The sequence below is a fragment of the Tripterygium wilfordii genome, chromosome 4, assembly GCF_013401445.1.
Source record: "Tripterygium wilfordii isolate XIE 37 chromosome 4, ASM1340144v1, whole genome shotgun sequence".
Lineage (NCBI taxonomy): Eukaryota > Viridiplantae > Streptophyta > Magnoliopsida > Celastrales > Celastraceae > Tripterygium > Tripterygium wilfordii.
The window spans coordinates 6209580-6233744 of NC_052235.1; the positions used below are offsets into that span (position 1 = coordinate 6209580).

Here is a 24165-nt window from a genome sequence, read left to right on the forward strand (position 1 = left end):
TAATTGAACTCTGCCTGTAAACAACCCAAGAATGAGTATGATTGATTAGATATCCAGTGGCATTTAGCCTGTTTTAGTCTTCTGCTTAAAGACCCATTTGTGCATAAATGCAATGGGAAGTGTATAAAACATAGGAAGAACAGAGCAGGTAAAGAAAAAAAAAATGCTATGCATTTTGTCTTTGACTAGTTGTTTTATTTTAGTATCCCTTGTCCAGAAATCCATATTAGAATCCCACATAATCTTGTCGGTGATGCTATGCGCCACCCTACAGTGTTGTTTCTGATTCAATGATTGATTTTCTTTGTATAATGGACCATTATACATACAGACTATTGGTATTGAATACTGTATGTATATGTGCCTTTTTCATTATTTTAGGGTTGTAATGGAGCTTTCAGATGAATTGGTCTAAAGAATGCAACTTTGGGATTTCAGATTCTCTTCGTTGAAACTTAGAAAGCCATGACCCCATTTCCTTGACTAATTCATACGTAAGTCCAAAGACTTGGATAGACCTTTTCCCCATATTTGCCGGTGCTGACTCTTAACACATTCCCACCTAACTTACTTTTCTTCTTCAATTTTAAATGTATAAGGGTAGAATTAGTCGGTCGCTCGCCGTCACAGAGACATTTGACCCTAACCATCATTTAAATAAGAGAATTGTTTAAGGTTTAGGTTTGAGCCTGTGAATTCTGTAACTGTTAGTCAAGAATCCTATTTTGTGAAAAAATTGCAATGGTGGTGTATTGAACATGAAGGCAGAAGCCATGAACCAATGGAATCCCTTGATTCAATTATTTCAGTGGAATCATATATACAAGCAGTATTGAAAGTTGGATTTCAATCTAAGATTATAAAATGTATGATTTCCTAGATGGAAATGCACTATTTTTACATCTTATATTCTTGATTTATGATTTGAAGTTCAATCCAAAAGGAAAATGTATCCAAGCTTCTTTGTTCCAGAAACCCAGGAAGCATGCCAATGCCAAATCTCCTCAATGTGCACCAAGCAACTCCTCAAAGAAAACCCAGAAAGAGCAAAGTGTGTTTTGTAGAAACTGATAAACTTAGTAGCAACAGATGGGGCAGCGTATGAGTCCATTCTCATTACAATCCGGGCACCGATGAAACCCAAATTCGCCATCATCGCTTCCTTCTACTTCTGCTTCTTCTTCTTCATCATCATTTTCATGGTAAATCTTGCAACTTCCTGAACATGTCTCACAAGGTACAAACCTTACATCCCCACATGCCTCACAAGCTCCGTTAGCACCTCCATCACCATCATCTACCATTTCACACCTTTCAACAACCTTCTCTAGCTGCCCTTCCTCATGCATTTTTCGAATTTCTTCGGCTCCACCAATGTAATTTATCCCCACAAACACTCTTGGCAATGTACCTGCACTAAACCCATCTCCTAATAGATCTCTCAGCTCATCCTTGAAACCCGAATGCATCGATACATCTCGCTCATCAACTCGAACTCCAAGCCCTTTTAGGATCACTCTCACATGGCAACAATCCTCATACGTCCTACGAACCCCTCTTAGGCTCGTAAAATATACAATCACCTTCTCCTTCTCCTTCGCACATTTATAATCCGTAATCACACCATTTACCTTGTTTGCATCATAATTCATATCAAGTGACAAGCCATCACCGGCCAAAGACGGTTGCCTTTCAATATCAGATGGCTTAATGTAAAATGGGTGAGCAGGATTAAGCTCTTGTAGCGATTTCCTAAACTCGGATATCACTTCTGGATCGAATTCTTGAATTAGAGAACCTGATTTTGAAACTTCATCGGACAGTTGAACCCAAAGAGGTTTCACTGATGCCGTGCCATTTACATGTTGAAATCTCGAATTCGGGCTATCCATGGAAACAGTATTTGGATCACGAGCGACATTGAAAGAAAAACTCCGGAAGTGATTAGGCGATCGGAATGGACTTGTATCTTCAAGACCCTCCATTAACTCCCATGTGTTGATAGTCTCTGGCTCTCCAGGGGGAGTCATGATCGGTGTCTTCGGATTCACTTTGGGGATTTTCTCTTGAATCACATTTGACCAAGTCTTGGCCTCAATTATACCCATCGAGAAGTCCTTCTTCTTCTCTTCTTCCTTATCATCATCCACCACAACCTCGCCATGGCAATTACCGTTCATCAGAGAACCAACACCGTTGGCGATGATTTTGGTTTCAACAGGACCGTTTTGATTGGATTGATCAAGCTTGAGAGACCCGAGAGTGGTGGAGGTAAGCGCCACAATATGATAGCTATCCCCTCTCTTCTCCGGCGGGTGGTGGACATGCATCGAATAGCTTTTGGGCACCGGCGAATACGGGCCCTGGCAGTGCCTGCATCGTTTTTGCTTCGAATTGGCACAACCCATTAAACCCAAAACAGAGAAAAACCAACAGAAGACAACAGCACAATCGTGAACAAACAAAATCACAATCAAAATCGAGTCTTTATAAGAAGCACAACAATGAATTACAAGAACATTCGTGTGTATATGAGCTGGATTTCTGGGTAAGGATGGGTTTTGGTGGAGATTCGACGACGAAAGTAGCACAATTCGAGGAAATTCACATTATTAAAGAAATGGGATTTGTTAAATTTGCGAAGCTTCTCTTTGTTTTTTGTTTATTTAGAGACATCAAAAATGAAGAAGAAAAACGCGTAAATTAGGCTGGACACTATTGAAAAGTAAACAGTGTGTCAATTGATGGGTTATAATCAAGAAACTCTCTCAATGTATCGACAGTTGAATTGAAGACACAAAATACAAGGAAAAGGAGAGAACATTGAGGATTTGATTTCCATTTCAAAGGGAGAAAATGATGATGATGATATGATGATGATGATGATGGATTTGAATTTCAAGGTTCAAGAGGCTAATCCCATGGTGTTCTCTCTCACTCTCTCTCTTTTCTCTCTAGAAATTCAAAACAGGAAAAGAAAATGGGTAAAAATAGAAACCTTTTTGAATATAAAAGGAGGAGGAGAAAAAGGAAAATTTATGTTGGGATAGGGACTCTTTGTTTTGTATGTTACGTATTTGGAAGTTTCAAAGTCCAAGATGTGCATCGCGGAATTTATTGCTCGGCTGTGTCCAGTTCTTTTGTAAGAGCACTGGCAGTGCATTTTTGATGGGCCAATATGCTCTTTTGCAGTTTGCTTTCCTTTTTCTAGCCCAAATAAGATTTTTATATCCAATGTGTAGTTTTGTTGTAAGGACAATTAAATCAAATGTAGATACGATGGATCTGGATATTTTGTAATTTCAAAATTATAGAGTCAATAATTAAATTTTATTAAAATTGCAACTAACTTTGGTAATAAGTATGCAATTCATTTTTACAGCAAAGAAAACACGTGGACCCAAGTATGGGGATCGGCTAAGCTAATTATTACATGTGCACGTATGGGTTAATCACGTTCACGTGATGGCACGTGGACGATCATCTTCCCTTACAGTTTTTTATTTTTTCAATACCTCCTTAATAATTACGATGACAAACTGCACTGTTCAACAAGTACACGATGAATCTGCATAAAATGCTGGAGACTGGAGAGACGGCTGCCCATGTAAATGAATGATGAATCTGTTATTGCTGTTGCAGGTTTAGTTACCATTAGGACTGTACAAATTTATTGATAAAACCGAACCGATCAATTGACTGATTGATTGGTCGATTAAATTTATGTAAAAAAAATCGACAATAACCGATCAATTAATCAATTAAGTTTATGTCAAAAAATCGACTATTTTCATCCTTAATTATCAAGATTTTACGTGTGTGGATTTAATTTTAGATGTCTTGATGGCTATAATTGCCTGACCTTTTACCCTTGGATGGTGAAAATTTAGAGTAGATATTACCAAGGTTGAGTGTACATTTTATCCCACCTAAAAAAAAAAAAAAACAAACCAATAGAAAAAATTGGTTGCCAACTGTTTACCCGACCCACGAAATTAAACTGGGAATTATTTTGAATTTTGACCAAAGTTAATTGGTCGAATGAGTTGGTTGTTTGGTCGATAACCAACCAATACGACCCATGTTCAATACTAAATTTGTGTAATCTTGGAATGAAGATGGAACAGTGAACTATATGGGCCTGGACTCTGCAGATAGTAGTTTTTAAGAGAAGCCCAATTTAAGGAATGGCTGGCTGCTTGCTGAGTCAAACAGTCAAATGAGGATGAGTTCTTGGGGTTTGTCATCGCCTTTAGGCCCAATTGTAAGGGAAGGCTGCTTGCTGAGTCAAACAGTCAAATGAGGATGAGTTCTTGGGGGTTGTCATTGCCTTTAGGCCCAATTGTAAGGGAAGGCCTGGCCAGCCTTCACTCTAGGACTTCACTAGGCCCAAACTAATGGTGGACATCGTTAGTGGGCCCAAGCAGAGGCTCTAATCTAAAATATTTCAAACTTGGGAGTCATTTCTAAAAACAAATTTGCCATCTTAATCATAAAGAAAATAAAATCCACAAAGCAACTTGTTCTAATAAAAAACAGGCGATCATAACTCTACATTCTACGTCAATTAACTCTTCCTCTCTTAATTCTACTTTTAACTCTTCAATTTTCAATCCGAACAAAGTCTAAGTGATTGAAATCACGAGTTATTTTATTTAGAGGTGATCAACACCAATATTAACACTAAAATAGTATGCAATGGAAGAATATAAGAAATTAACATTATGGTTGAAGCAAAGCACATGGGATGAGAGGAGGAAGGCATGTGGAGAAGATTCAGAGTTCTTTCTTCTTACTTAAATTTAAAATAAATAAATAAATAAATATTGAGAAGGTGAAGCAACAAAGAATAACGTGGACCCACCAAAGAGGCATGTGAGTGAGCTTTTGTAGGCCAGTGCAATTAGCTAGGACCCACACCCACCACCATCACAACCATCACGGGGACAGGTATATGCTTAAATGGTGGGTCTATTTCACTTCCCTTTGATACGCTTGACAAAGGAAGAGTGAAAGCAACTTCTGATTTCTCCTTCAATTGATATATGACACACAAAGATCCACACTCATACCCCCCATACATTTTCTTGTTAAAGACCCTTTCTTTCTGCTACTCCTACAATAAAAGTTATGTCATGTGGAATGCTCAAGGACCATATGCCAATATTTTTGTTAAATTGCTAACCCAATTTTGCCTTTATTTTTTATTCCCCCCCAAAAAAAATCAATTTTAGGGTTTCATATCTTGGTCCTCATAAGATATTGTACATTTTGGACCTGGTGGACACGCACCCATTTTATTTCAAAAAATTATTTCACTTCTCATATTTGAACCTATAACTTGTTAAAAGAAAGTATGAAAGTGTGAAAGACAAGATAATTTTCTAAAATAAAATGTGTATATGCCCATTGGGCTCAAAGCGCACAATATCTTAAGGGGGCACTATTAAATATTTGAAAATAGTACCTAAATAATCATTAGATTACAAATTAAATATGTGAGGAGAAAATAAAATACCAACATTAGGGGCGTTTTATCGGATATTAGGAGAGACAATACCCAAAATCTTACCATGCTAAAAGTACTCGACTCCATAATTCTGGATATAAATATCCTCAAAAGAAAAAAAGAAAATAATTGCAGGGTGGCTATTGCAATAAATTGAAAATTCAATTCCTGTGCAAAATAACAAAAATCATACAGCCAGTTGCCAGACCAAGTTGGAGTGCAAAGGTCCACACGAGAATGTGAATGTTTAGAAAACGACCACGTACTAGACATCTACAGCAATTTCTGTATTAGTTTTCTCCTTGGATTCTGGATTCTCATGTTGCCAAGTGGTGCTTGTCACACATGGCCTGTTAAGTCTTATTCTTGACAAATTCATCATTAATTTCTTAGGCTCCCGGCGGCTACTGATATATTATAGTTATCCGAACTGCTAAGTTGTATGTACATGATTTCACGTCAGTCATATTAGACACGTGAAACCCACAAATTCACTTGAATCATATGCGTTTAACTTAATCGTTGAGATAACTGTAATCTCAACTGCAAATATTTTATCATTTCCGTTTTAAAATGTACTGCTAGAACTAAACTTCACATCATCTTTCTGTTTTCTCGGATAACACTAAATGTTACAATGATTAGCTGATTTATTATATGCTTATTATGTGTTTGTGTAAATGTCGGTGTGAAACAGAGAGCTAGAAAGAGTTAGAGAGAGAGAGACCCATAAGTATCACAGGCCGGGTCCAATCTGCGATATTTATTACTCTGAATCTCTGATATATATATATACACCTCTCTTCCCTCCCTGTCTCTTACCACCCTAAAATCGCTGTCCTTCAGTCTTTCTGCAAAAAATCCCCATCACCTCCCATGTCCTCTTCCTAATCAAACCTGACACTCCCCACGTCATGAGACTTGCCACACTACAAAATCCAGCACCCACAATCCTCCCTTAAATCCCCCAAACAAAACCCACAAATAGTTCATCATATTATGCATCTTAACATGGCCTTTTCTCCCGCACATCATGGTTTCTTGTTCCAATCCCTAGAAGACAACACTGACCACCATCTCCCCTCTCCCACTTCTCTCCCTTCTTGCCCTCCCCAGCTCTTTCATGGTTTGCGCCAATCCTTGTTGTATCAATATGTGTTGTTGCTTAACTTTATTTTAATGGGTGGTTTTCAAATTTTCAGGTGGTGGTGGACCATTAATGATGATGAAGAGATCAATGTCCTTTTCAGGAATTGACAGATGTGATCAAGAGGTATTGCATAATCATAATGGGGATGATGAATTGTCTGATGATGGGTCACAGTTACTTGGGGAGAAGAAGAAGAGATTGAATATAGAACAAGTGAAGGCTTTAGAGAAGAGCTTTGAATTGGGGAACAAACTTGAGCCAGAGAGGAAAGTGCAGCTAGCTAAGACTTTAGGTCTGCAGCCAAGACAGATTGCTATTTGGTTCCAAAACAGGAGGGCTAGGTGGAAGACTAAACATTTGGAGAAAGAGTATGTGCTCTTGAAGAAACAATTTGATTCACTCAAAGCAGACAATGATGCCCTTCAAGCTCAAAATAAGAAACTCCAAGCTGAGGTAATCAAAATTATACTTTCCATTACATGAATTAGTTTCTAGCCAATATAGACATTAAGAACTGTGTATATCTTGTCGTTCTCAGACCCCGCTTTCACAGCGTGAACCTTTTGTCCTGGATTCTGGTTTTGTACAATTAATAACCTGCAATTTGAATTGGGTTATTGTACAATTATTATTCTTTATTGATGTCAACTAGGTACATAGTTGCAATTATTTTAAAGCTTGAAAGTTCATCTAGAACATGGAGTTGGGGTTTTATTGTATATTCTGCAACTATTTTTTGTCATATGGAGCAGCTATTGGCACTTAAGACTGGAGAATCAACCCTTGAAGTTAACCTTAAAAGGGAAAATGAGGGTTCTTGGAGCAATGGAAGTGAAAACAGTAGTCCTGATAACAACACTTTGGATCTCACAAGAACACCACAATTGACAAGCAAACATCTCTTCCCAACATCATCAATTAGGCCTACAAGCATCACACAACTCCTCCAAGACTCATCAAGATCAGACCTCCAAATTGTTGAAGATGATCATCAAAATTTTTGCAACATGTTGAATGCCATGGATGAGCAGCAGCAGCAGGGGTATTGGACATGGCCTAATCAGCAGCACCAACAATATCATTAAGTGAAGCATCAGAAAGCAGTACTATATATTCTACTCAAAAGAAAATTAGGATTTTTTTCCCTATCATTTTCAGTTCCTTTTGTTGATGTAATATATTGGTATATAGAATTTTGAATAAATTTGCTTCAGTATATCAGTATGGGCCATGCAATAAAAAGACAATTGTTTTTTTTCTTTTCTTCTCTTCTTAGTACTACGTCATTAATTGTTAATATTGTTGCTGCCTTGGCAATCATCATCATATACATATATGTTTTGTGGGGTTTAAGACTTACCAAAAAAAATTGTAGGGTTTAAGAATTTCATGTAGACAGCTACTGCAGATGAGTAGTGGTGAGAATCTAAGGACACACACTCCAATAGGAAAGAAGCCAAAGAGACATAGCTTTTGAAGTTTGAAGGGGACACTTCACATTTGTATATATGTATGTATATGTTCATCATCTGACAAGGGAAAGCATCTAACTGTTCGCCCTATTCTTCTGTAGGATATCCATGTGAATTCCTACCACCCTATTTCTCTATCATTCAACAAAACAATACACCACCATTTTTGTCCAAATTTACAAAACAATTCTTGGACTAATCAATGCTTGCGTTTTACAGTGTGTTTGTACCCGTCAAAAGCACTATTTTTAACTTGAACCTATCGCATGACGCGACGTATAAGTTTTAAACGTTTCAGTTTTTAAGTAGATATTCTAACTCATGACCCATCGTTGGACCATTTTATTCGAACCCATTACCTCCTGCTTTGTTTGAAGGCAGTTGCTATTTTAAGTTTTTAACATCCTACCTGTTGATATTGATCCTAGGATTACATTACACTACTTTATTTGCAGAGATCCAAGACAAACAAGGTTCTTGGCATGTTTGTGGTTAGGCCTACTATAGTACTGAAGGGAAGGGACGTGGAGGTATCATAATTAGTAGTATTACAATTTATTAATGTCAAGATTAGTGTAGAGAACATGATTATAAGATTCTGGTCAACCCTCATAATCTTATAAAATCTCGTTAGTTTAATCTACCGTCATTATCGTAACGAATCTCATGCTTGCTCCCTAATTAATCAAAATGTACACGTTACAAGGATATAAGGTATATATGTTTGGCCTTCTATGGTAACAATCACCAAGTAAATTAATTAATTAAGTTGCAGAGGCAAGAAAATTAGCCTGAAATGCACTCCTTTCAGACATGTCTTACAATAAACTATCAAAATAGTTGACCTATAAAACATGACATTATTAAAACACGTTCAGTAAATATATGCATGAAATTTATCAATTTTTGGCAAACAAATACCAAAAATACATGCTCCTAAAAGAAATAAAAAATATATATATATACTGATATACATCCAATATATATCTATATATACAGACTCATCCAAGATAGCGAGAGCACACACTCAATGTCTCTTTAAAATTCAAAAGTTGTAGTAGGATTGCTTTATTTTGCTGTAAGAAACGATGTCTCTGATCTTGCTGATTTTGATGAAGATTTGATTTATTCATTTCTTAATGTTCTTGGGAGGGTTGTTATTCTCATGGTAAAGCCGGGGAGGGTTGTCATACTGATTGGCCTGCCCAAATATGGCTATGTATTATTGGGCCAGATCAAGTCAGTGGGGCAGTGAGGAGAAAGCTAAGATAAGAATGACTCGTGGGCTGAAAGGGGCTTATCATTGAGATTGGGCTTATGGGCAATCTTTTGATGATATTGGGCCAACCCAGTAAGGAGTTTTATTGGCAATCAATCATTGTTGGTATTCGGCCATTAACCAATCAAGGCCCACTGAATAACCAAACGTTTAACCCCCAGAGTCCCAAACCCTCGATCCGGTTTCCCACTGCCAAAACAGGCTCATCAATAAGGAGGTTGTTCTTGACATGTTTTGTTGATTTCTTTTACAAGGTAGGTAGAGAAGACAAATGTCCATAAAAAAGTTTCGATGACCCCAAATGGGTTTGTTTGACGGTTGGGCCTCTCCTCTGTTGTTGCTCTGCTGCGCTTTTTCATTCAAAGCAAAGTTACGTTACCAAAAAGAACACTCTTCACACACACTGGCTGTTGTTTTATTATCGTCTCAAGACATGCACACATTTCTTGCACACTCGCTCTCTTCCCCTCTCACTCCTTTTCACGCATATAACGCACGTGTCTCTCTCCACATCCTTGTTCTTCATTGCACTTCAGGGCCACACCTCGCTCTCTATCTCTCTCTCTCTTGAAATTCGTTCCTCATTTTGTTTCTTTAGCTTGACATTTACCCTAAAATGCCTTACGTGAATGAATGTTTGTGCGTTTGGTGAGCCAAAATCTGAAAATCATGAACTAACAGTTCGTACTACATTTTTTCCTCGTTACTGGTTAGTTTCGGAGTAGCGATTCCTAGGGTTTTGATAGACGTGAATGTGCGTCAGGTATGTCATTTTGGTGTTGCATGCCTGCCTTCTGATCTGGGTTTATGCTCATTACAGTCATTTTATCCTTAAAAAAGATTCGATTTTTTTTTATCTGAGTATTGATTAATTATGTGTTTTATGAATTGAAGCCTTCGAGTCCTTAAAAGATATCCTTTTTTGGGCTGACAGCGTTTTGTTTCATTGTTTTTGTTCGGTGGGTGTTGATTGTTATCGTTGTTTGGGGCATTGCCAATTTTATCTGGCTATTGAATGGTCGTGTGTTTTTGTGAACTGAGGCTTTTGAGTCCTTAAAAAGATGTCTCTTTGAGGGACTTTAAGCATTTGTTTCATCGTTATATATTTTTTGGTTTCTATTTTTTTCCGAGCGTTGTTTGGGGCGTTGCCAATTAATGGGTTAAGTGGTCTTTGGGTCGTGAAAATTATTTGAATTTGATTTCTTATAAGGTAAGAGAAGATGGGAGCAGGTCCTGAAGCTATCCGTGTGGAGGCTTGGAATGTGGGTAAATCAAAAGGAAAGAAGAACAAAGATGATGAAGATGATGAGCCTGGCTGTTGGATGAAACTAAGGTTTTTTGGAGGCTGCATTTCTTCAAGGCCTAAAGCTGATAGTTCCTCCAGTGGTGCTAGCACACAATATGGTATACTCTGTTGTATTTGTTATCCAGTTTACAGTTATCCTTAGTTACTCTGCTCACTATGTATGGTTATCGGTCGATTAGATTTTCATTCATGAGTTTGGCCTGATGTTCATGTTCTATCGGTAAATGTTTGATGCACTTGCATGGAATTCAGTTTTGCCAGCATATTAAGTGAAGTGCATGTTGATATTGTACAAGCCCCCAACAATTCATTCTATGATAGCAAAGTTACACCCAGCGCCGCAATAGCGGCCTAGGAAATTACAAACTGAAGCCAAGGAAAGTAGGCACCAAGACTCAAGAACAACAAAAAAACAAAACAAACACCGTACAACCCCGGGATGACTATGTGTTGATATTGCACTTTATTCAATTGTTTTGTCGTATTTTGCTTTACATTACGATCTTTTTTAATTTCTCTTTTGGAAATGTTGATTTTGCAAAGTGATTAATTGTCTATATCCATAGGACCATATCAGACTGTTTTTGGTAGTTATTAGTGTGCTGCTTCTTACTTAATCGAGAGCGTCCAGAAATTATTAAAGTATAAGTGTCTAACTAGTGCCTATGCGGTGCACCTATTTCTTGTGTAAGGTTATCAACACATGTTTGTTGTTTTTGCCGTAAAAAAACATGTGTTCAAATGTATCATACCATTATGTGCCATGCGTAGGCATTGTTCAATTTCTTCTTGGTCTTGTCATTTTGTATGATTGTATCTTATGCGTATATACTATATAGTCAAAGCATGGAGCAGGATATACGTATATTGCATTCATTTCTAAGCTGGAACATGAACTCTGAAATAGTTTTATAAATTGGTTTATATTTGTGATTCAGCGGAAAGTAAATCTACCAACGATACCAGCAGAGACCAACCAGTTGTTCCAATCGAGTCATCTTCAACAACAAGCAATGCTGGAAGTATTCCTGCTACTCCTAATCCAGTTGAGGAACTGAAAGTTGCTTCTCAGCTACGAAAGTTCTGCTTTAATGAGCTTAAGTCAGCAACAAGGAATTTCAGACCTGAGAGCCTTCTTGGTGAGGGTGGATTTGGTTGCGTATTTAAAGGTTGGATCAATGAGAATGGAACTGCTCCTGTAAAGCCTGGAACTGGTTTGGCTGTTGCAGTAAAAACTCTCAACCATGATGGACTTCAAGGTCACAAAGAATGGCTTGTATGTTGCTCTTCCCCTTCTTGTCTCTCTCATGCGGCCGTGCCCATTCAAATGCTATTTCGCTTGGATATTTGGAATACATTTATTACTTGTTTCTCATTCTTTGATTGAATGGTATTCCTTTTCTTCCCCATTTGGCAGGCAGAAGTTAATTATCTAGGGGAACTCCTCCATTCTAATTTGGTTAAATTAATTGGCTATTGCATTGAAGATAACCAAAGACTACTTGTTTACGAGTTTATGCCACGAGGAAGCTTGGAGAATCACCTCTTCAGAAGTATGATTTGTACTTGGTTTTACACGATAGTTGATATGCATTTAGCTTTTTAGCTTTCTTCAAATTTATTTAATTTATTTTTTCGGACATACTGCCATCAGCACCTTTCAAAGCTTATAGCATTATTTATCTTTTGGAACAAAACTGCATTCCTTACCGTAATATTTGTTTTCACATTCATGTGATCTTTTCTAGATCAAGCTTCAAGCCATACCTTTCTTTACAAGAGTAATTTCTATTTTCATGCCAAAAATTGCACGCTTGAAATTTAGATTTGAGATGGTAAGGATGTTAATAAGTTTCCCTATAATGGCCAGGGAAAAAAGAAGTTACCCTTCGCTTGCTATTTGATGGTGAGATAATAAACTGCATCAATAGACATAAATATTAGAGTCAAAAAAAATCTTTGCTAAAGCATGGAATTTCGCATGTTCCTTTTAAGGGGGGAATTGTCTCATGCGAAAGATAATTTGTCAGCAACGGCAAAACTTGGCACAAAATATATTGACAACTACGCACATATGCACACCATTAGAGTGAACTTTTTCCTAAAGTTAGGAGAATGTGAGCATTGAAAACCTTTAGAATTGAGCTCGCAGGGCATAGATAGGCATGAAAACTTAAGGTAAGTAATTTGTTGTAAAATGTGATGGTGGAAGCGTGAATGCAAGTAATCTTTTTACCTGAAAATACAACTAAAAAGCTTCTTAACTGTTTTTGTTTAACAAGGTGAGGTAAGAAGATACTTTACATTACGGTAAGCATTTCTTTAGGACAATGCATTTATTGTTCTGATCCATGAATTCTAATGAAGTAGGCACTCCATCTGGGATAACTATGCTCTATATCCATCTCTTTGGGTAATTATTTTGAATTATTCTACAGGGTCCTTGCCACTTCCGTGGACAGTCAGAATGAAAATTGCACTAGGAGCTGCAAAGGGCCTTGCCTATCTTCATGAGGAAGCTGAACGGCCAGTCATCTATCGTGACTTTAAAGCATCTAATATCCTGTTAGATGCAGTGTGTAAAGTCTAATTATGTTACTAAGCTTTTCTTGTCTTGTTCTTTTATTCAAATATTCTAACTTGCAATTGCAGGACTATAATGCCAAGCTTTCTGATTTTGGACTTGCCAAAGATGGTCCAGAGGGAGATAAAACTCATGTATCCACTCGAGTGATGGGAACTTATGGTTATGCGGCCCCCGAGTATGTGATGACAGGTGGGCATATCTTAGCAGCACTTGCCATAAAATTTTTTTTCCTGGTTTCTTATGAAGTTATTCCTAATTTTCTGATCAAATCACTGCTAGCTTTTACACATTATCAAGGCTACTGTATGATGAATTAATATTGTCAAAAATTTGAGGCATACTTGTTCAAGACACTGGATTAGAAATTGAATTTTATATTAATTAATTGCTCTTAATGTTAATTAATGAGATTTTCCTTAATTGATTTTTTCCTGGTTTGCTTAATTTTGCATTATGGTTGCTTTTCTATACCCTACTACCCAACTTTGAGACTCTTGAGGCACTATCGAATTCATGCCTTCTGAGAATTAAAAATGTCTCTCCTAATTTTTTTTTCTCCATTTTTGTCCCATTTTTTTCTGTTCAATCTGAAATCGTAACTTTAATTTTGACATTTGCTCATCTTCCATCATGATATTTCCAGTGAGCTTTTGAAGTTTGCGCTGATTTCCTTCCTTCTAATGGACCCTCTCTTACTTGAAACCATAATATTTTGTTGTCAGTTTGTTTTCGAGTCAGAGATATAATGAGAGTGTAATTGTTTCCTGTGAATTCACTCAAACTTGACAGAATCTGTATATTGCTTGCCAGGACATCTTACCTCAAAGAGTGATGTCTATAGCTTTGGGGTAGTTTTACTTGAAATGTTGACTGGCCGGAGATCCATGGACAAAAGACGACCAAATGGAGAGCATAACCTCGTGGAATGGGCACGACCCTATCTTGGAGAGAGACGATGGTTCTATCGATTAATAGATCCTCGCCTTGAAGGACGGTTCTCGATCAAAGGTGCTCAGAAAGCAATTCAGTTGGCTGCTCAATGTCTTAACCGTGACCCAAAAGCCAGACCTCTGATGAGTGAGATCGTTGAAATCCTGAAGCTTCTGCCAAACCTCAAGGACATGGCATGTTCTTCAACCTATTTCCAGGCCATACAACCAGAACGTTTTGGGTCTAACTTAAATACCGGAAATGGCAGTAGATTGCAGCCAGGAATCCCAGCTAGGCATGGACAACCAGTCAGAAGCATTTCCATACCAAGTGGACAGAATGCCTCTCCATATCATCACAACCATCTTCATCGGTCACCCAAACCTTTTGTTGGACAGCCTGGACATTGAGCTGTGTCTTTTTACCCCCTTCCCTTGTTTATATGCTTTTGCTTTAAGGATTTGGTTAACTTTGTTAAACGGCAGAACTTAATCTGATGCTTGCTTTCTTTTATGGGGAAGAGGTTTTTGTGGGTTATGCCATACAAAGTTAAGATGATCAATGCTGAAGTCCTTGAGCTGCATAGTTTTCTTTTTTGGCTCTTGTTCCAGTTTCTTTTCTTTAATCTACTTTCAAGTATTTTCTGGGTCCTGAATCTGACTGTTTTCAAGAGCTGAAAGAATTTTGAAATAGAATTAACATTTCTGTCAGGCTGGTTCTTAAAATTGATAGCATAGTTGCTGTGTTGAATGAGATCTCTTTCTAATTAGAAGGAAATTAACTTTGATTCCAGTAAAAGGAACATAAGATCGTAATATAATCAAACATTCCTTATGATATGAAATAATATTCATTAGCTACTAAACAAAAGAGGCACCAACAGGCCAGATTGAATTTCTTGTTGCATATGTAATCTTGTTGGTTCAATTTTCCACAATAAACTCTTGAATTTCTATTCCGGTGTGTCTTGCCCCTCCTTGCACTCTCAACAAAACTTTATCTCCTACTTTCAGTGAGGTCACAGGAACTGCTGTTTTTTGTGGTTTGTTTTCTGCAGAACAAAGGAAGCAAGGTTGGGATTTGTCAATAAGAAAACAAAATAAATACCCAAATTTCCAGTAACTAAAGGATGATACCTTCACAAGGACATACTAAGCCAACAGTTTCTGCATTCTGTAAAAAGATACTGTAAACAGTTTGATCGTCGGAATTTCCCTGCAAATAGGTATTATGTCGTATCAGAAATTACGATATGAACTAGGTTAAATGCTAAGTCTTATTCCAATCCAAGCAGGCTTAAGGTGCATTTTGATGCATACAGTCTTGAAATAATCAGCAGCAACACCAATAAAAATGTCAAGTGAACAAGAACAACGAAATTTTGGAACGGAAATAAAAAAAAGGAAACTGCTAAAAATTCTCTGAACTTAATTAACTGATTAAGTGATTAACATTAAAATATCCACTCAAATAATCTGTCACCCACTTTCACCTATGAAGATATATGCTGCACAAACCTTTGCCTCCACAAGAACCAGTGATCTAGTCTCTATCTTTACTCGGCCGACAATTGCTGTTCGCTGACGACCCTTCTGGTCAACAACAATCACTTCTTTGCCAGCTCTTAGCTCTGAAAGGTAGCTAGTCTTACCTCCAGGAATAGCAACATATGTATGCACTGGACCCTGCACACATCCATAAGATACTTGGGAGGTAGTTTACATAGGTATTGCAGAAACATAGACCAGAAAATCGCAAAAGGGAGAAAGAGGTTCCCATGCCAGTTCTCAGACAAGTAATGAAGCTTTTGATCGATCAGCTGTATGAAATTTCAGGACCAGCATTCTTCTTACATCTCCACAGGATCACAATTCTCACCAAGGTATTTAAGACTAAAATGGTAGTCATTGAAGTATCATTACAGCAATCGAGGCCTAAAACTCACCGCATTAACACGAAAAGGCCTGCTAGCAATATAATTTGACTCTAAGCATTCTGAGTGAACAAGGAAAAGCCCTCTTGCAAAGGAACCAACCTATAAGAAATGCTTTTTCCCATAAGAATGACAGCACCACATTAAATTAATTAAATTTTATGTGATACTAAAAGCAAACCAGAAGTCCTTCACCAGGTCTCATGAGACTACAAAGATCCACGCAAACACGATCTCCCATTCTGGCGACTTCAATCCGAGTTACAGTGGCTTCGGCCAAGCTCATGACATTGCTCTCTTCATTTCTTCTGTCAAAATAGTCCTGACAATAATACTAACAAAGATAAGGTATCCTACATTGCTTAAGGAGCCCAAATTCCTACAACATCACATTACCTTTAGCTCAACAACAGCCTCCATATCCTCAACTTTTAAAACAACTCCACCCAAACCATGCTGCAAAGCCTATGAGTGCAATGGAGCAAAATTTGTGGTTGGGCAGGATGCATCAAATGACACAAAAACTAATGAAATTTTTTTTATCAACACTCGACAATTTAAAGTTCTGATGTTAGAGTACTTGAAAATACCTCCAGGAAGATCTGTGCCTCAGATGGTCTTTCAGAAACAGCAAAAACTGTCTTTTGACTGCCTTGAAACGCAGCAACAATATTCTCTGCTGGTATTATCTGAAAATTGCAATTGCAAGGATTACTGAGAGTATGATTTTTGTACATATTAAAGAACATGATAGATGGACAATTGCTTTCCCAAGGACAAACACCATCAACTCTAGGAAAGAATAAATCACTTGACATAACTCTATCAATCGGTTATAAGTATAACACTTTCCAAAACATAAATGAATGATATGGGTGATGAGTATGAATATTTCTCTCAGCACAAGTGTTTGTCAAGGGCATTGAAACATCCACATAATAGAGGAAATATTGAACATTTCACAGTTATAATTTGTGAAAATATCTGTAACCAATTAGCTACTGATACAGAATGTGATGATGTGCTTTTTATAAGAAGCATATGTGATGAATACGGGTATAAATGATAGTATACATTCCACACGCACATCAACCACCCAATTCACAGTTCATCAGTGTAGTAATCCTTGTTGAATTAGTAAAGCTGAAAATTATGCATATAATTATATAAACCAATAACAATAAACCCTAATCAAAAGCTAGGATATTTAAAGACTTTTTGAGTATAATACTGCCTGAAACTTTAATGGGACAAAATACCTGCCAATCAAGTAGATCGACGAGAACATTCTCAGCCATCCAGTTTTCTGGTTGAAGCTTTTCCAATTCTTGTGGCGTTGAAACTGCCAAAATTGTGGCAACCCTTTTGTGTTCACTATCAAGAAGATCTGCCTCTTCAATGAAAAGAGGTTCTATCAAGGCCATTGCTGCTCATTCAATAACCACGAATTCAATACTATGATATACAAATTCAATGAGCTAATGTACAAAGTACAAACAAGAACATTGAAAGAATGCATATTATCATCAGCCCATTATCCATAGAGTAAATGTTTGATCAGAAAAATAAGAAGAGTTGTTTATTAGTCTTTACATGACCACTCATCGGCAAGTTGTCGATTTTTTGATGAGAAAAGGAAAGTGTTCCATCCCCTCTCCACGGCAGCAGTCATCACTTGCTTGCTTTTCGTCCATATCCAAACCCTCTTCGATTGGTCATACAGACCCGAAGCCATTGTAGAAGCAGAAGAATACCGAGTGATAAAAGAGTTGTTTGATATCCGGGTTTTCCTCAAATGACCATAATTAATAGCAGTCACCAAATCATTGTCCAAATCAACCAATCTGCAGGTGCTCCATTTCTCTATACATATCAACCAATTCAGAGACAAAACCACTTAAACAAAAAGGGAAGTTCAATTGGGTGGCGAAAAAACTAATACGACATGGAGTTGATACGCAAGATTACCGGTCTTGAGAGTGAAGCAGGGGAGCTGCGGAGGAATTCTGGCTGTACTGGTAGAAGTAGAACCAGGTAGCAGAGGGGCTATTCCAAACATTTCTGGTTTACTGCTAATGGGTTATTCACAACTCACTAGGCTTAAAGTCCAGATTGGATTCAGTAAAGTGGGCTTCGGCCCATTTAAGTCAAAATAATGGGCCATTAAGAATGGGAGCAACATAATATTGAAGCCCATCAGCGATTCATAAAAATTTCATTTTCATGCCAAGCTCCAAACTCTTGGGTTTCCCTTAATTTCTCAATCTGAAGTTGAATTAGATAATAATTCGACATTATTCAAGCAAAAGCACACGCATTGTTTTGCTTAGGCTTGAATCCATTTCTTTCAGCTTCTTTTACATTTCTCAAATCAAAAGTTAAATGAGATCAACCCTGCTTATGCAAATGACAGAGAAATGATAACTAGAAAGTGCATGAAAGCAGTATGGTAATCCTTCAAAGTTCAATGTAATATTATGGGATTGCACAGTTTTATTCTTCTTGTTTGTTCTTAAACAACATTGCCTTCATTGCCAAATAAAAGCTCTAAGACAAAGGCATGAAAACAAATATTCCACCTGAAAATAGTGGCCTGATGAGTTGAAAACTTGAACAGCATATGAAGCTTGTAAGTCTGTCCAGGTCTCACTATCTGTGAAGGGAAGTTGGGGTGATTCACTGCATCAGGGAACCCTTGAGTGTATTTTCTGTTACTTTAAACCAACACTAGCTAGAACTTCCATTCCCATGGCTACCATATTATTATTGTAATCTTTCTATTCATTTGTCATCCTCTCCTTGCCATCCCAATGACTACATATCCACACCCAGATGTGACTGCTACACAAAACTGGCTAAATCATGGTGGAGACCTGTGCAATAGAAGATATGCTGACAAGGAAACGAAGGTAAGCCCTACAACAGCTTCCAAGCTAAAATTGAAGTGGGAATTTTATGCAGGCAGAGATATAAGTGCGACACCAGAAATCTTCAATGCTGTAATTTATTTTCCAAGTTGGAATGGGAACATATATGCAGGCAACTCAACATGACAAGCATCCATTACCAGTCATCACAATGTCTGGAACTTATCACAACAGGTTAGTCACAACTCACATGTAAGTTTTTTAATTTATCTTGTCTTAATAAACTTAAATTTGACACCTGAATACATACCTTATTATTGTTTGTAGACTAGTTAAATAATGTAGCAGCTGCAGGGTCATCCTTTGTAAAGCTCTCAGCCTGCATTCAAAAAGGCTGAATCATTTAAATAAAACTATTAACACAATATGATCATGAAAGAATCAAATATCCCCATGGAAATGTGTGATCTAACAAGGCTAATTACAAACAAACACTTTAGGCTGACTACGATTTTGGCATAGAGCTCAGTAGTAAACAATATACCAATAAATTCAAGCCAACCACTTGCCCAAATTACCAATGGGACCTTCCAGCTGGGATTGTTGTCTTGGCCTACGCTCTTCGACAAGGGCAATATGGGATAAACATTCTTTTCACCTGTAGGCATTCTATTCTGATATAAATAAATACTCAAGACATTATGAGAAGAACTTCCAAACCTCCATCTACTATGGAACTTTTCACTTACTATACCAATATTTTTGCCCGCTTTCTGTGCTTCTGTTGTCTACTCTCCACCTTGACCACAACTGCAGATTCAGACGTAAATCTCTTTCCCTCCCTCTCTCTCTCACCAACACACACGTAGACAAACAACTCAAACTAACTTATTGATATGGGTTTGCAAATAATAATCAATTGCAGTCATATGGAAAACGAAGCAAGGCTGCGCAAAACTGGTTAAATCATGGTGGGGACGTGTATAACCGGAGGTATGCCAACAAAGAGACCATAATCAGCCCTGAAACGGTCTCCAAGCTTCGCCTGAAGTGGAAATACTATGCAGGGAGTGACGTAAGTGTAACACCAGCAATTGCTGATGGCACAGTTTATTTCCCAAGCTGGAATGGTTACCTCTATGCTGTCAAAGCATCAGATGGATCTCTTGTTTGGAAAAAGAACCTTCAAAACCTAACTGGGTTCAACAACACTGGTTTTGTTCTCAATGTCAACTCAACAGTCTCAAGAACCACGCCTGCAATAGCAGGTGACCTGCTCATTTTCGGACTCTATGGGCCTTGCGTTGTCATTGCTGTCAAAAGATCGAATGGGAAGCTCGTGTGGTCTACCAAGCTAGATAACCATGCCAGAAGCTTCATCACCATGTCTGGAACTTATTACAAGGGGTTAGTCATTCTCAAGCAATTCCCTCTCTTTTATCTCAGTCCATACTTTCATAAAGGCTTTCCCTTGCTGACAATCAGAACCTAATCATATTTATATGATCAAAAGTTATAAGAGTCATTGTAAAACATATGCTAGGTGAAGGTAAATAACATCCGAGCACCAGGCTCCTACAATTGACGGGGGTCGGGGACATACAAGATGTATGCATACCTTACCCCACATAATATGTGAACACATGCTAACAGAAATAAATTTCAGCTAACAAAAACCAAGTTGGAAGTGAAGAGTAGTTTTGAGTCTTTGTCAAGTGTACTGATGAAACACGTTATATAAATCCTGGTTACTGGCTATTAAACATCCCAGATAATCGATTCTTAGAAGTTTCGAGTACATCCCAGTGTATAATTGAGCTTAAAAAATAACTTTCTACAATTAAGAAGCTTCAAACAAGCAATTAAACGTTTGGTCATCACTCAGTTTCCTGAACTGACTGTGGTGGCCGGTCATGGAGATTGATGACCCAGTCTGACCTTTCAGATAAGGTTTCAGGTGTCTGACAATATTAATCATTTAACCCAATGACGTTATTGTCAGCAAGATTTGTTTTTCTTTCAAGTAAAAGCATGTGAATTCATGGCTGTCTAGATCCAAATGTAAGTATTTTTAATTGCTAACTTGATTTAAATATAACAAGTTGTAACTTGACCCCCCTTAATTCGTGCCGATACAAGATTCCAAGCCTCAGCAACTTGTCTTCCTGTGCTTCAATAAATTATTGATAAACACTAATTATTTAATTTGGAGTCTTGTCTTACACATTGAGCTTGCCATTTGATTCCATTTTCATTGTGTCATTCATGGCTAACAAGAGACAACTCTAATGATGGAATAATAAACCAAAGACTGCATATGAGCTATATCTAAATGTTCTCTTTCCCTACCTTGTACACCTGACTTTCAGGATGTGAATGAAAAGGTTCAATAAGCTATTATGCTGCATATGAAATACAAAGGTGCAGTTGGTTTTAGAAAATTATAGCTATGTTCTAATGTCATTATTCACTGAAATGAAAATGATTTAGCCAAACCTCATTGATCTATTGTTTCTAAAATTATTTTTTTATGAAAGCATTCAAAGAGAGGTTTAGGGTACCCTAAACCTAAATCCTAACCCTTAAACCCTAAATTATTTCACAAAACCAAATGCAACTGAAATTTCCGATCCAATAGATAGCTTATGCACTCCGTCCTCCTCAAAATTTACATGCTAGTATTATTATCATCACAATAGCGTGAACCAAAACAACAGCAAAACTGTCACCACGGCAATATTTCCTTATCTACAATACTAAATGAAACAAAAATAAAGTCCCCTAGTCAAAAAGCTATGCCATACCTCTGTTCCTTATGACATGTCATATGCAGATATGAACTTTGTAATTCTAACTGCAACTCAATTATATATCATTCTTCTTTGTCTATATTCATGCATTGTAGGGGTTTCTATGTTGGAACATCTTCACTTGAAGAAGGCCTCACTGTGGACCTATGTTGTACCTTCCGTGGAAGCTTTGCCAAACTAGACGCCAGAACTGGTGCCATCCTTTGGCAAATCTACATGTTGCCTGACAACCTAGGCAAGATGGGAGAGTATGCAGGAGCTGCTATATGGGGTAGCAGCCCATCTATTGACCCTATCAGGAATCATGTCTATATTGCAACAGCAAACTTATATTCAGCTCCACTTTGGGTACGCCAATGCCAAGAAAGGGAAAACAATCTAACAGTACCCACCAGCCCATACAAGTGCATTGAGCCTGATAACCACTCAAATTCAATAATAGCACTTGATTTGGACTCTGGCAAAATCCAGTGGTACAAGCAGCTTGGAGGTTATGACTTATGGTTTGGAGCATGCAACCGGCATTTGGACCCAGCCTGTCCACCTGGACCAAGCCCGGATGCTGATTTTGGGGAGGCCCCAATGATGTTAAGTATGCAACTCAACAGAACTAAGCATGATATTGTCGTCGCTGTCCAAAAAAGTGGGTATGCATGGGCTTTGGATCGTGACAATGGCAGTCTTCTCTGGTCTATGGTAAGTTTGATACTTTGATTCTTCTCAAAGTAATGTGTTATTTCATGGTTTCCCTAAGGTTCACCAGGCTGAGTGAATTTGAAGAAATTACCTACTTGAAACAGATCTACCGAGATAATAACATGAAAAAAAACAAATACTTTCAAATTTTGACAGTAAATTTACCGTCATAATCTTTCCATGTCAAAAATGTTCTGAAATCTTAATGATGTTGACAGTTTAATGAAAAATGCAAGTGATCTGGTTGTTTTAGAAGCATCAGCGATCTTATTTCTTGCTCCAATTGGCGAACTAAAGTATTTTTGACTGCAGGAGGCTGGACCAGGTGGCCTTGGTGGTGGAGGTATGTGGGGAGCAGCCACAGACGAAAAGAGGGTGTACACCAACATTGCCAACAGCCAGCACAAGAACTTCACACTCAAACCATCCAATAACACAACAATTGCAGGTGGATGGGTAGCAATGGATGCTCGTAATGGCAATATCTTATGGTCCACGGCTAATCCTAGCAATCTCACTGCCACTTCTCCTGGCCCTGTTACTGTGGCCAATGGCGTTGTTTTCGCAGGATCAACATATAGAGAAGGACCCATATATGCAATGAATGCCAAGACTGGAAAAATTCTATGGTCACAGGACACTGGATCCACTATGTATGGTGGTGTTTCAGTGAGCAATGGCTGCATCTATGCGGGTAGTGGCTATAAGGTTCATGTTGGTTATGTTAATCCAAATTTTACATCGGGGACCTCAGTCTTTGCTTACTGCATCATGGACAATCGTTTCAAGGAACGGAAAGATTGAAATAGGGCAGCGAAAAAGGCAATCGCAAGGGTTTTATCTTGTTCCTATCCAAATAAAAGTATGCTACTGCTTCCTATGAATTACCATATAATGAATTATCAATTTCTACATCTGAATATAAAAAGTCTGATGTTTCATTAAGCATTACTATCAGTTCAGTTCTAAGTCAGCATCAAGTTATGCTCCCCTAGACAAATTTAATTGCCATGCTCAATATTTCATCCATGAAAACTCCCTGCTTTCAAAATGTACTCTGAGTGGAGTATTCATAGGTTCAATATTCTTCTAAGGCAGTACTATCCACTACAAATGATGCAGTCTGATGTTTCACTAAGCACCCAGTCAAAACAAGAAGCTGCGAACACATAATATGGCAACAAATGTCAAGGTACCTCTCTAGTTCAAGGAAATGCTCTGCAACAAATTGACCTTCATTTCAGGCGCATCACCTTCTCTGAAATACCACAGAAAAATCATTCAGAAACGCGCCTTGTTAAAAAACATCCATTTGGAAATATTGAATAGAAAATCAAGCAGAGTTAACTTCAAAGTGGAAAACTTGAAGCAAACATAGAAACTGAAAAACTTATTTTAGGTGATTATCATGATTGCCATAGTATATATTTATTTCAATTTAAAACCGTGTTGGTCTCTCTCACATCCACAGAAAATAAGTTAAAATTGTATTTCCTTTCGAAGTTCTTACCATTAATGCCTCCGATAGAAGATAAAGATCCGTCAGACTTGCTTCCTCTGCCATTTGCATGAAATTGAGCCTACTAAGACCATTGGTAGACGATGTCGTTAATCATAGCCAATAAT

General features: G+C 37.7%; 5 protein-coding genes across 7 annotated transcripts; 3 read left to right on the plus strand and 2 right to left on the minus strand.

The window, feature by feature from the left end:
• Positions 1-750: 750 nt before the first annotated feature.
• Positions 751-3003, minus strand: LOC119995882 (uncharacterized protein At5g39865-like). The gene has a single exon (XM_038842349.1). It carries the CDS (start codon positions 2406-2408, stop codon positions 1077-1079), a length of 1332 nt encoding a protein of 443 aa, XP_038698277.1. The 5' UTR covers positions 2409-3003; the 3' UTR covers positions 751-1076.
• Positions 3004-6314: 3311 nt separating this feature from the next.
• LOC119997649 (homeobox-leucine zipper protein HAT7-like) lies at positions 6315-7875 on the plus strand. Its single transcript, XM_038844794.1, has 3 exons — positions 6315-6635; positions 6712-7112; positions 7412-7875. The coding sequence occupies exons 1-3, from the start codon at positions 6509-6511 to the stop codon at positions 7742-7744; spliced, it is 861 nt and encodes a 286-aa protein (XP_038700722.1). The 5' UTR covers positions 6315-6508; the 3' UTR covers positions 7745-7875.
• A 1805-nt stretch (positions 7876-9680) lies between these two features.
• LOC119996343 (probable serine/threonine-protein kinase PIX7) lies at positions 9681-14746 on the plus strand. Its single transcript, XM_038842930.1, has 7 exons — positions 9681-10173; positions 10621-10814; positions 11655-11992; positions 12134-12269; positions 13155-13291; positions 13369-13492; positions 14114-14746. The coding sequence occupies exons 2-7, from the start codon at positions 10631-10633 to the stop codon at positions 14641-14643; spliced, it is 1449 nt and encodes a 482-aa protein (XP_038698858.1). The 5' UTR covers positions 9681-10173; positions 10621-10630; the 3' UTR covers positions 14644-14746.
• A 293-nt stretch (positions 14747-15039) lies between these two features.
• On the minus strand, positions 15040-18228 carry LOC119996344 (3-dehydroquinate synthase homolog). Of its 3 annotated transcripts, XM_038842931.1 has the most exons (10): positions 18135-18228; positions 17760-18029; positions 17426-17592; positions 16757-16855; positions 16563-16631; positions 16348-16488; positions 16179-16268; positions 15751-15918; positions 15370-15448; positions 15040-15284 (listed from the first exon to the last, which is right to left on the minus strand). In XM_038842931.1, exons 1-10 carry the CDS (start codon positions 18223-18225, stop codon positions 15157-15159), a joined length of 1302 nt encoding a protein of 433 aa, XP_038698859.1. In that variant the 5' UTR covers positions 18226-18228; the 3' UTR covers positions 15040-15156. The 3 variants fall into 3 exon arrangements, 2 of the variants coding, with proteins under 2 accessions (XP_038698859.1, XP_038698860.1); XM_038842932.1 differs by lacking the exon at positions 16563-16631; XR_005467849.1 differs by lacking the exon at positions 15040-15284 and having other exon boundaries at positions 15751-16052.
• A 1216-nt stretch (positions 18229-19444) lies between these two features.
• LOC119996342 (polyvinylalcohol dehydrogenase-like) lies at positions 19445-23792 on the plus strand. The gene is made up of 4 exons (XM_038842929.1): positions 19445-19857; positions 19959-20440; positions 21939-22539; positions 22852-23792. Exons 1-4 carry the CDS (start codon positions 19735-19737, stop codon positions 23341-23343), a joined length of 1698 nt encoding a protein of 565 aa, XP_038698857.1. The 5' UTR covers positions 19445-19734; the 3' UTR covers positions 23344-23792.
• The last annotated feature ends 373 nt before the right edge of the window (positions 23793-24165 follow it).